General features: G+C 27.1%; 1 protein-coding gene across 3 annotated transcripts in view; it reads left to right on the forward strand.

Annotated features, from left to right (window-relative positions):
* LOC142324968 (odorant receptor 49a-like) overlaps window positions 1-14,277 on the forward strand; it is a 69,850-nt gene that overhangs the window by 40,908 nt on the left and 14,665 nt on the right. For all 3 annotated transcript variants that reach the window (XM_075366143.1, XM_075366145.1, XM_075366144.1), the window contains one exon: window positions 1,941-2,096. In XM_075366143.1, coding sequence (XP_075222258.1) covers window positions 1,941-2,096 — 156 coding nt within the window. The remainder of the gene's footprint in view (window positions 1-1,940; window positions 2,097-14,277) is intronic.

Consider the following 14,277-nt stretch of genomic DNA (forward strand, 5'->3'; position numbering starts at 1 on the left):
TTCTATTTTACAAATAACTGAGTTTCTTAGTTATTAGAAACTAAGAAACTATATAATATTTATTATATATTTTGAAAATATCAAAATAATTTTCTCAACTTGTTGGTTGTTTGGTTAGGAAATTTTAGAAATATGATCCAACTTTCAAACTTCCACATTTTATTCATTTTTTACAATGCCAGAACCATTTTTTGTAACCTTTACCCCTTAATCTGGTTTCTTTCTTCACTCCATTTTAAAATTGGATTCGATATTTCCTCTTCAACTTGAGGGTTCTTTATTCCTTTTATCATACCTTTATAATGGAGATATGAATTATTTTAATAAAAATGTTTGAGTATTCTGTAATAATTTTACTTTAAGGAAAAGTAAAATAATGAAAATATAAGACGCATTGTAATTCCATGAATGATGTTAGAAATCAATTTAACAAGAATTGTGATTTACTGTTTACGCAAATATATTAGCTTGTTTCTTGAAATTTCCTTAAAATCTTTTAATTTTGAATTATCAATTCACTAATCATAAACATATTTTAGAAGACTAATGGAATTTTCTTTTCTAAATTTTTTTTTTGTTTAAATGATTTTCCAATTACTTAATTAGGAAGTTGTTTTGATTATAGAAAACAACCTTTTTAATGTCTTACTTTTGTAGGATTTGAAATCTATAAGTTGTAAAAGTTTGACCTAAATAGTTAAATTTATTGAAAATATATTTTCATAATTATTATATTATGATTAGATGTCTGCCTCATTATCTCAGCCAGCTTAATAATCTATTGATATACTGAAGGTCCCCACTTGATTTATAATTAAGGTTATAAAGAAGATGAATGTTTTAAATACATCTGCAACAAATTTACAGTCTTATCAACCTCCAAACTAAAAGAGGGTGTTTTTACTGGTCCTGACATTAGAAAACTTCTCAAAGATGGTAATTTTGAGAAACAATTGGAAGTTGCAGAAAAAAAGTCTGGGGAGCTTTTAAAGATGTAGTAACCAAGTTTCTGGGTGATAAGAAGGATCTGAACTTCGAATTAATCATTGAGAACATGCTGTAGAAGTACAAAAATATCCTAAATTTTCATGTTCCATTAGTTTGAAGGTTCACTTCCTAAATACACATGTGGATTATTTTCCTAAAAATCTGGGTGCCGTTAGCGAAGAGATGGGTGAAAGATTGATCAGGACATGAAAGAAATGGAAAGGAGGTATCAAGGAAAATGTACTATTACAATGATGTCAGACTACTGCTGTTACACCATACAGATACAGGTGAACCATACAGATAACATAGAAGGAAAAGCGCGAACAGAGTATAAGCTCTCCAAAGAAACTTCAACACAAAGAATAAAATTGTAAGTATTTTACATACTTTGTCAAGAGGGATGGGGAGAGGTGATGAGTGGTTTCCAAAGGCATGACGTACCTCATAAAAGTTAATTAAGGAAAAATAAATTAATTTTAAAATATACTTTATTTGAAAATAGGCTTACTTTGTAGCAGTTTTCATTAGAAATTAAGGGGTCAATGACTCCCCCACTCTCCTCTTCAGACCACTCAACTGTTTAGCTATAAGAATGCATAGTTTAAGCCAAAAAAGAGAATATATTTCATTAATTTATTATTAAAAAAAAATGTTTTATATTTATTTTATTGTATCACATGTTTGCAATTTTTCAACTTTTTACAAATTTTGAAATTTTCAATTTGTGAAAAATCCTGATGTGATGGAAAGGTAAGGGTTATTTTTGGATTCAGTGTTAAAAAATACATAAGAATCGCTTACCAAAAACTAAAAAATACAACCATCCTAGCCTTACGTGTTATCTATGTTTAATTTCAAATTATTGTCACTCAAAAACAAGTTTATTTATTTGAATGGATTTCCAATTTTTATCAAAGTATCTCTAAAATGTATTTTCTAAAAATTCTTAGGGAGAAAATCTAAGAAAAGGACTATATGAATTTCCTTGGGTTGATAAACCAGAACAGTTAAAAAAAGCATTATTAATTGTTATGTGTCGAACTCGTAAACCGATTGAGATAATACCACTTGGACTACATGTGCTGAACCTAAAAAACTTCGGTATAGTAAGTACAGATTGATTACAATTAATGCTGTTAATAGTGGTGATCAGTACAGATTTATCTAACATTTGTTTAATGTGTGTAATAACCTACATTGTATGTCTGACTTTACATTCTTGTAAATATCTAAAACTGATATTTTGAATTGTAACTAGAAATATATATCAAGTTAAATCATAAGCAAATTAAACTCTTAAAAATATAATTAATCTTAATCAAATAAGACCAATTCTTGGTCCAATGCCTTTCACTGCAGGCACTATTCCAATAGTGGTTTAGACTATGCTTTAAAACTGAAACCTCTTACTTCTTAAAGGCGTTCACTGGTAGATTTGAAATTTCACTGTAAATAGGGTTAAATTTATGTAACAGATTAATAATTCATCAAATTAAGCATAATTCATAAAAATTTAAATATAAATTTCTTGAAATTTTTAAATAATCTAATTAAACATCAAATTTATTTATTAAGTTAGTAATTCCTGAATTATATTAAAAAAATAATTTTTTCTTAAATATTAGTTTAAGTAATTAAAAATATTTAAAGGCTATTTTTAATAACTGCTATTTTTCTTAATTTCAGGCTATAAATGAAAATATTCTTATTACAATTTACTTAACTCCTTAGACAAAAAAAATTTAATTAATAATTATAATAGTCTACAATCTCTTCATGTTAGTTGTATTATTTACATATATTTTCAGAGTTAAATTTTCTTGCAAATCTTTGTTTACTTGCAATTTAATAAAGTTATTGTATGTCAAACCTAATAAGTTGTGCCTTGTGACATACCTTTTTGTGTTTTACAATATAAGTTTCTCAAAATTAGAAGCATTACAATTTTGAGAACAGTTTTATTCAATTTTTCAGATATGAACTATATGTAAAATCATCAAATTTAAGACAGAATTTTTTTTCATTTTACCCTTAAAGCAGAAATCAGGTTAAAATATTTCACTAAGTATAAAAAATAACCATACGCACACACTTATGTGTAGTCTAGTTGTACTATACAAATGAGATTTTAAGCCGATTTCCAAAAAATTTGGAAATTGCTACTACGCCCAGTCATGTTTATATACATATGTATATTTAAGATTCTTTTTCATTCGCTCTGCTGGAGGCAAATTTCTTAACCAAATTTGGCAAAACTTGGTGGGGTGTGTACACCTATAGAGAATAGAGCTCTACTCATTTTCAAGTGAATTGATTCACAGGAACCAGAGTTAGAGCTAAAAAACAAGGTTTTTGGGTACATGTTAAGCTTTTTTTGTTCTACTATTAAATCATGCACCTGAACTAATGCGTTCATGAAAACTGCAGCTCCACTAGTATTTATCAAATATTGAGCTAATTATTTTAAAATGTGTTTTATAGTAAACATTATTTTTAAAATTATAACAATAATACAAACTGAAAATGCAAAAAATAATTGCCTTAATACTTGTATATAAAATAAAGAAAAACTAGTTAAAGAGTCAATCCATTTGAAGTGTCCCAAAAAAATATAAGCTGGTTGGTTGCTTGTTCAATTCAAAAAAAATTGAAACTTACCCACTTGTTTCCTACGTATTTCAACCTTAAAACTTTTTTTTTTAATTTTTTATTTAAGCAGTTTACCTGTGGCGGCCATTTCTGTTACAGTGTGCACATCTATTTTTGTGATTGTAAGGGTTACAGAAAAAAATCATCACTAAAAAACTATTGGTCCTGGAAGGATGAAACAAAAAGCAATTTAATCATATTTTCTCAAGGAAAATATGATTCTATGAGAAAATTACCTATAAAGTTTAACATGAAAAATTGTGAAATTTAACTTTTGGTAATTTTTTTCAAGAGGCAGGGATGGCATGCATAGTTTGAATTATTTTTTTATATGATGTAGTTTTACCATAAATAATATTAATGGTGATATACTTACCCCTAAGTCTTTATGAATTTTTGAAAACTAATTTGTTTTAAAAATTCAAATTTTGGCTTCAAATAACTCTGATGGGGCTGGTGATAAAAATCTCAAATATGCACACAGCCTGAAGTGTTTCTGTAGATGTTTATGGCAAATAAAAAAGTTTCTTGTGTATTATACTAATAAAAAAGTTATAACAGATGTTTGATCTTAAACAATTTTCATCAAAAGAGTGATTTCAGAATGAAATGAACTAATAATGTTATAATTATAACTCAAATTATAATTATTCGTACAAAAATTTGTTAATTTAACCAATCATTAAAAATTATATTTTTTGCAATAAAAAATATATTTTAAATTAACAAAATTATAAAAACAAGTTAAGTTAAATTAAGTTAGGTAATTTAAAATTTCAGAGCTAAGTGAATAAAAAAGATCATTTCATCAAGTACCTCATTCCTTCATAAATATGCACCTTTAGCATGATGTTATACTTATTAAGAAATCAAGAGAATCTAAAAATAGTGAAAAGTATATTCCAAAAATGATATTTAATTATTTTTCATTTTTCCTCTAGAAATACATATACATGAATTATTAAGAATGTACGTACATGAATGTTATGTTCAGAAGTCGTGTAAATATACATGATCATAAATCTTTTACTTATTCATTAGGTACGTTAATTCAATATTTTTTGTTACTTATGCACACAACAATTTTTTTTTTGCTGCTGTACTATGTGACTCTCATAAGCCAGTACTTAAATATATATATATACATATGTATAATCTACCCTCTCTTTGTGTTTATATATTTAAAAAGTTACTTTTCATAGAATAAAATTTCCATATATTCATTATATCAATTCAGAATTTGAATAAATAATGAAATGTAAGTGAATAAAGTACTGTCTATTCATTTTTATCAACTGTTTTCAGATACCTTATTTATTTTTAATTTTAATGACGTTGGATTCGCTCTAATTTTTCCAGTTTTGATGGAGATGATACACCTAAAATGTTACAAGCAGCATCCAATTGCTCAATATCGTGATGTGGGACATGTATTGCTCTTGGTCTTTTTATTCATACTAATTAAGAAACTTCATTATCTAACAGGAAATGGACTTTTGTAGATGTAGTATCGTGGTGTTAGTATTGGATTGCAGAACACAATTTTCTAAATTTTAATCACCTCAATGTATAGCTAATATTTTTAACATTATTGTATTTTTAAATTTAATTGTACACATACAAAACAAATTTTTCACAGAAAATGGTCGGAGAATAAATTTTATTAAATTTAATTGGCCCACTGAAAAGTTTTTAATTAATATTCTACCAATTACTGCAAAAAAAATATGTTATGCATTTTTTTAAAATGGTAAACGTGACAAGAATTAAAAAAAGCGCTTACATGAAGCTGAAAATTGCACAAAAGTAGGCCTACACATAAAATGGTATAACATGCAAATCAAAATCTATTACCTTTGTTGAGTGTTGGTGTTCCATTTTATATTCAAACAGATATTCAAAAATTAATGTAAGATAACAATTAAATACACTAAATAATGGAAGTGGAAATTACAGTAAAAACTAATTATTTTTAAACGTTAGAACAAAATAAAACTATTTCAATTAAAGAAGGTACCATCCACTAAAGAAATATTAGAATTTCCAAGATTAGTTTCATAGCACTTTCACTACCTTCTTGTAAAGAAATAAAAAATGATTCCATAGTATTGTCAATAATGCGTTATCGCATATATTCAGTTTCCTAACTATCAAAATACATCTTCCATTTTCTTTGATTCATGTCAGCGACTTTAGTTTCAGATAGCCTTTGAACATTTTTGGTATCAAAAGTTATGTTATGACTTTCTACATATCCTTTAACTTCTGATTAAACAATCGGGATAAGATTTAAATCCAGGTGGTATGGAGGTAGTAGGAGAACATTACGCCCTTTTTTGTAAAAGTTCATCAAACACATAGACAGCAAATTTTTCCCTGTTTGCTTTTATCAATTTGTACAACTGTTGTTTCAGCATCGAGGAAGAATGAGGAACAGAATGCTTCTGCAACCACTTTATCATAACTTCCTTGAACTGGAAATTGGTGATTTTTCTAAAACAGCATTGTGATAGGGTACATTGTCAGAAATTACCAGGAAACTATCAGGAAGGTTTGGAATTAGTATTACTTCTGTCCATTATAAATAATTTTTTACTTTCATTTGACCCCTGTAACTGCCACTTTTTAAACTTGCTTGCTAAGTAATTCGTTTGACATAAAACCCATTTCTCCTCCTGCTGTCTTTTGAAACAGGAATATTAATATTAACAATAACCAGGTAAGAGAAATAACCCCATAACCAGACATAACCATTCTTATAATTATATTTATATTTCATTATTTTATAAATATAATCTAACCAAACTCAAACTACGCTCTATAACCTTACTAATTAACAATATTGTTTTGTATATTTAAATAATAAATTCAGTAATTATTTATTACTTAAATAATCAAAACATTACTGTTAATTAGTCGAGGTTAGCGAGTGAAGAGAGCATAGGTTAAGTTTGGTTAGATTATATTTATAATTATAAGCAATAATGCTTATATATTATGTAAAATATGTTAATATGGATAATTTTTAAAATTACGGGTATAAAAGAGGATGTTAGTGTGTTACTGGGTTATTTCTCCAACCTGGTTATTGTTAATATCAATATTTCCTGCTCTTTTGAATCATGCATATTCCCACCTAATTCTTATTAGATATTAAAAATACTTCAATTTTTGGCCCATTGGAAATTAAGTGTTTTTTTTTTGTTTGGGGGGGGGGAATTCTGAAAAAGATTCTGAAATTTAAATTTTTCTATTGTTATCTTATTTGTTAATTTAATATTTTATATTAGTCATTGTATAGTTTTTTTAGTAAATCGGACTGTATTCTGGTATTTATTATTTAACTGTCATTAAATCAACTTTATATTTTTACTTGAATTATTTTGTATGTTTTATATATATATTCATTATTATTTATTTTACATATTTTAAAAATATTAAATTGTATTTATGAGAAAATTTTACGTTAGTTTATCAGTATCCTTGTCGAACTGCGAACATGCTGCAATATAAAAAGTAAACAAAAGAGAAGGGAACGGGACGTTGTCAGCATCCAGAGTAGGCAACCGGGCGGTTATCCGTGTGTATCCACACACAGGCTTGTTTAGCTGAATATTTTGACTTACGAGTAGTTAATCGATACGAACAGTTAGCATTGACATTCGTCTACGAATGTTTGAACATAAATATTAACCGATTAATCGAACATTCGTATACGCGTGTTTGCTGTCGGGTCAGGATGAATTTACTGTTAAGAACACATTGATATCAAGATGACGAAATCTGCTTTACACATTGCATCCCATTTATCATTTTAACAGTTTGTTTATAATAATTAGAAATTAAAAACGCAGTTATTTAATGTTAATAAATAATAAAAGTTATTAATAGAAATAGTTAAATATGTCCTCAGTACTATTTGATGATCATTATTAGTACTCAACACACGTACAAAAAATGAGAAAACAAGTATAATTTTGAAAACGATTTCTTGAATAACACAGAGGATATAACAGTCTTCTAACAGCCGGCATATACGCAACAGAACTGCTTTTTTTTGTCTTCAACGGGGGGTACCCTTTAATAAATAAAACAGGAGATAAATATTAAAAATTAAAAAACACGACTGCCAAAAAAAAATCTCAGTGGACATCACATGACTTCCTTGTACGCCTGTTAAATTACACATACACATTTTTTGCTGCCTTCATTTAAACTTATTTCATCTGAAAGTGAGTTACGATCCTCCAATTCTTTAACAAAGTGGACAGTTACACAATTGCCGAAATATTAGTTTTTATTAACATCAAATATTTATACAATTATTAATTCAATTATCTGACATTAAATATTAGGATAGAGTAACAATTCCTTTATTACTGTATTACTAGATCAGTATTATTTGTTTCTTCGTGAGTTACTGATTAACAAAAGTTTCAGATTTCTGGTGTGTTGTATAAACAAAAGTTAATAATAATTAAATTATTCGTTTACTGAACTCCTGTATGCTGGTTACAAATGTTAATTTCGACCTTACGATGTAAAATATTCAGTTTTTATTATTGGATTATTTGGTTAATAATCAAAAATGAAAAAGAAACAATCATACGTGAAAATTAAAGATAACATGAACAAATATGTCTTAAAAAATCTACAAGAAGATGAATACAAAGAGAAAGAGAGTGTTAGCAACAAGGGAAGAATAAAAAAATTAAGACGAGATGGTAAATACAAAGAGGTAGAAAATGTTAAAATCAAAGAAAGAATAGAATGATTAAGAAAAGATTATAAATATAAAGAGGAAGAAAATGTTAAGACCAAGGAAAGAATAAAAATATTAAGAGAGGATGATGAATATAAAGAGAGAGAAAATGTGAAAACTAGAGAACGTGTACACAAATTAAGATCAGAAAAATTATATCAAATCAAAAATCATCGATTAAATGATTGGCAACAAAAAATAAATAAACGAAATGATGATCAAGTCCGACTTAGGAAGAATATAGTCTGACAATATTAGAGGAGTAATGAACTAAGGATAAGAATTTTTTGCAGTTTAATAAAGATCAAGAATTTATGCCTCGGTATATGTTGTTCTTGTGTGGGTATACTTTTCACTCGCTTTAATGTAGATAAAATTAAACAGAAATTAAACTAAAAAATCCAAAAATAATAAGATTCTAAATTATAATTTTCAATTAACATTAGATAATGAGACGTTTCACCACTCTGTTACATATACACATGTGTAATAACGCCTATTAAATTACATTTTTTTAAAGGTACATAAAATTTTATTTCACTAATAACTTCTGATTTTTTTCATATTTTTTTTTTTGTTATTTAATAATTATTTATTGTAATTTTTGTTTTTGTTTTTACAATCACATGTTAATAATAATTATTTACAAATCATATTTAATTTAAAAAAGTGTTAAAAAATAAATAAAAAAAATAAAAAAGAAGGTGAAGTCTGATTCGAACCGATGTTCCTTCCCCTTGTAAGATCCAAATATTTCATTAATTAAAATTTCATTTGGCTATAACTCTGGAACCAATGAAAATACGTACCACTACGTGAAAATACATCGTTGAAAAGCTCTCAATAAGGGCTTATTACTGAAGTTAATAAAAGTCCAAAATCCAAATTTCTTTTAATTTTGGGCTTTTTTTGGATACTTTTGATTCAGTCAATTGTAATAAAAAGGGGGAGGTTCACAGTTAGATGTTACAAAAGTCAAAAATCCAAAATATCAACATTTTATGGCAAATCGTTTTTGTGTTATGCGAGATACATATGTACATACATACGTACATGCAGACGTCACGCCGAAACTAATCAAAATAGACTGAGGAATGGTCAGAATGGATAGTTACGTTGAAATCTGAAAACCAAAATTTTTGGCGATCACAATACTTCGTAAAAGGAAGTAAACATTTCTGACAAACATTGCTCTTTAATATAGGATAATTAAAGAGCGTGATGTGGAAAATTTCGAATATAGTATTTTTTTCACATTTTTAGAATTTATTTAATCATATATACACTTGTAAAAAACAGTTTTTTATTTACTTGTTCTATTTACTTTTTATTGGCTGTATTTACCTTAATTTTCTAGGAATTAAATTCTCTACAAGTTTTGTTACTAAATCTTCCGCATTTATTAGTCATTTAACAAAGCTATTTTATTAAAAACCTAAAAAGAGTTCTTTTTTGACATCGAATTTTGTCAAAAATTCGATGTTTATGTTGGATATCTTAAAAACGACTGGAATTAGTGTTCTGGAACCTGTTTTATCCTATTTCCCAGCTCAAAATTTTACTCCTTGAAAACAACCAATTTTACTCCTTGATTTGTGTCCAAAATATTACAGTAGGGCTTCTTTTATTAGAACAGAAATCTGGGCGAAATATTTCGGTAGCCATAACTTGAAAACAAAACGTTTCCAGACCTACGTTAAATGAACGTTTTTCATTATTTTCACCTGTACAACAAGTTCTGAAAGTTTTTCCATTTCTTCGTGGGACCCCATGCATATATATATATATATATATATTACCTACGACACTTACGGTAACGAAAGGATTCCAACGTGGGATCATACATCTAAATCGGTTCAGCCGTTAAGATGCTATGGTAGACAAATAAACAAATATACATACATACATACACCCTACATTATACTCCTTTTTGTGCAGCCGTGTAATAAAATTTATTGGCGACACATTCGGTATATATTTTTTACGATTTTTTTCGGAAGTCTTAACACCAATTATCTTGTTATTAATGTATTAGATAAAGAACTTCTTTAAAAAAAATTAGTTTTCCACGACAGCTTCGTCATCAGTTTAAATATTATAACGTATAAACATACTATAAATATGTTGCAACATATTTAAATGCATTGCGCTTGAATGAAATTAAATTTATAAACCTACTAAATAAAAACAAAAAAATTAAAACGAAGCACAAAAATCTTCAAGAAAAAATTTGTTTAAAAACATAGTTACAATAAGCAAATTTTAATTAACAACTCCGACTTTTGTTTAACAAGCATTCGCACCTAGTAAAAGATCAGGATTAATGATTCAAAATTATAATACACATTCCGCACTGGATTTACTGTATATTTACAACCTAAATTAAAACTCAGATCTATACTACATTTACTAATATCATGTTTCGTAAAACTTATTTTGCATCTACTTTGTTTCTTTTTCCTGTTTAGCCTCCGGTAATTACCTTTCAGATAATACTTCAGAGTATGAATGAGGATGATATGTATGAGTGTAAATGAAGTATAGTCTTGAACAGTCTCAGTTCGACCGTTCCTGAGATGTGTGGTTAATTGAAATCCAACCACCAAAGAACACCGGTATCCACGATATAATATTTAAATCCGTGTAAAATTAACTGACTTTACTAGGACTTGAACGCTAGGACTTATATAAAGTTGGATGTAAAGATTTGGAACGACTTCCAAATCAGCTGATTTGGGAAGACGCGTTAACCACTAGACCAACCCGGTGGGTAAACTCTCATTTACTGCCAAGTTAAAAGCTAACGCGTCATAACCGTCTGAAATGGAATAATATTTTTTACACTGACGTATATATTTCTATTATACACATTCTGATTTTTGTGGCGAATATAAAGATCATTAAGTTTAAATAATTTCACCTCACCTCACAACAAAGTATTTTTATTTTTATCTAAAAGAAAATAAAACCAAAAATATCTTTCTAGGCGTTTCTTTTACAGTAAAAAGAAATATAAAGCGTGTTATAATATATTTATAAAATGCCTATTCTTAAAAGTACCTAATCTTAGCACTCAAACGCCCTATTCTTTATGCTGACTATACTTCATGAATAATTTTTTTTTTGTATTTTTTTTACCTAAAATAGTAGGAATTTGTCAAGACATGATCTCCACGAAAATACAGAGTATATAAACTAAAACTATCAGACTTAAATTTATTCAAGAAGTGAAAATTGAAGCTATCTCTTCTAAAACCGTTTTTAAATTTTTATTCGTGTTTTAATTAAAATTTCGAATCGATGTTCTTTTAGTAAATGAATTGCTATTAACTATAATCTATTCAATACGAAAACGGGAACTGACGCTAAGTTTTTGCGGTAAATTTTTAATTAATTTAATTTGATTTGACATTTAATTTGATAATAATATTAATTTTCCCTTTGATTAAAACATTCTCAATTTTATTTTAAATATGTTAGAGAAGTAGTGTTGTATCGTTGTTAGTAAAAACCTTGTAGTGAACAAGTTGAGGAAAACCGTTCCCTCTTAAAATAAACGAATTTATTTTCTCCTGTTGTACTGGAGAAAATAAATTCGACAAAAAAATAATTATTTACCAGGGAATGTATAAATCCGTAATATGCGGTAAGCTATCAGATCATTTTCTATTCCTTTCTCTCGATTACGTTAATCTTCTTAAAAGTTTCAGTTTTAAATTTAATGCAGCGATGAAATATTTGAATTTAATAATTCACTATGTCTGGATAATCTTATAACTATCATTTGTTAGAACTTTTGAACTTATAAGTCTCTTGTACAAAAGAATGAATTCTTTTAGAGGTGTTATAAATATAAATATTAAAGAGAAATACGAGAAATTTGTATAATAAATTGTAGTTGACTAAATCATTAAAGACAAATAAAAGAAAAATGTTGAAAAATTATTTAATTATTTTTTTAAACGGTTTTAGCCCAAAATTTATTCTTAAAAAGTTACACCCCTAATTAATAGGAAATAATTAGATTTCTAAACTAGTAATGTAACAATATCTTATGAATTTACTGTGATTGTACACCGTTCTAAAAATCCAGCCCTTACTTTAGTTGTATACATTATATTCAATTATTAATTGATGCACTATGTTACTACGTACACACTGTTTCTATTCGTACTGATGAAAATATATATATATATTTTTTTAAATTTCTTTATATAGTTCTATAAATAAATATGTTTCAGCCACGGTGTTACGATCAATGTCAACTATACTGAAGTACATAGGGTACTTAGGATACGATCAAAAAAATGGATCCATCAGTGAAAGAGTTATATTCTTTTTTATCTTACTCTGTATAATAATTTACGGCAATATATTATTTATTATAAAATATTGGAATAATATGGATGATAGAATGAACGCTTTAAAAGCATTTACTGTTCTCTGCGTTATGGGATTAAATTCGTTAACATTTTTTACAAACCGGAAATATTTTATTTTGATTATCGAATTAGTCGAGAAAAATTACTATAAATTCCCTTACAATTATACAACAGAAAGAAGTTATCTATTAAATGAACTTAAAAAACATCAAATTAAAGAGGATTTTTTCATGCGAAATACTATAATTGCTTTCTTAGCGATAATGAATTTAATACCGGCAGTTAATACAACAATAATAATGACTAATACTAATTATAACTGTATAGATATAGAGAAACTTGCTTTGCCGTTTCCATTTTATAACCCTTTCCGGATTAAATCCTTATTTTTATATTTTGTAATATATTCGCTACAAACAATATTCAACGTTTTCATAGCAGGATATATTTACATCGCTTATTCGGTTACGTTTAATTCTATGCAAGTTATAGCGAACGAAACTAAGTTGATGCGTTTATCGTTAAAAGAAATACGACACGTTATAATTACAAGAAACAATAGTAAGCGTAACAGTATTAAAAGCATATCTAACGATTACGAAGATACACATCTACAATTTAGTTCAAAGTATGATTCTAATTTCGATGAAAATGTACAAAGAACATATTTAGAAAATGAAATACAATTAATCGAAAAATATTTTAAATATCTAGTTTTTTATCATCAATACATTTACAGGTAAATCTTACAAAATTTATTTTTAATATATTCAATTAGATCACAAAAAGAAATCTCGGGTTTTTTCACGCTTATTAACGTATAGAAAAGTGCTCATTAGCATTCGAAGTTTTCCGCTTTTAATAACATGAAAGTAGTTTTCTTATCTCTGTAAAACACATACAATTATAACTTAATTAACTTGTATAATTAAAAATTTATGTATAAATTTATCGTATAAATTTATTTATACTGTATCGTGTAATTTTTTCAAAAAAATTCACAATTTCTAAAATGGCCGACAATATAATCATAATAATAAATGTAACGAGTTGGTTTTTACTTTCCTGGCATCATATCTCTAAAGCTATACAGCAAGAAGGGAAGTACAGAATCAATCAGAAAATGGGGTATGATTTTTTTTGTTGTATTTCTTGACGTTTCATGATCCAGGGACACCAAAAACAAAACAAAAGTGGAAAGTAATGTTCATATGTACGTATGTATGTACTGGTATGTTTGAAGGTAAATAACTTTTGACTGAAATCTCGGCCCGATTTTGATGAAATTTTTTACAGCATGTATGGGACAATTTGCTGATAACATTTTGCGGTCAATATTTTCTAGGGGATAAATAGTTTTTGGGGTTAATTTTCTCAAAATTTTACAAACATAAAACCCCGCTTTATATTAAGCTCAGTATATTTACTTTTTTTTTAAAAAAATATCGCACCAAAATTTCCCCTTCCCCAAAAATTGGAAAAAGCCATCTTTTT

This window comes from Lycorma delicatula, chromosome 5, assembly GCF_047948215.1.
Source record: "Lycorma delicatula isolate Av1 chromosome 5, ASM4794821v1, whole genome shotgun sequence".
In the NCBI taxonomy this organism is placed as follows: Eukaryota; Metazoa; Arthropoda; class Insecta; order Hemiptera; family Fulgoridae; genus Lycorma; species Lycorma delicatula.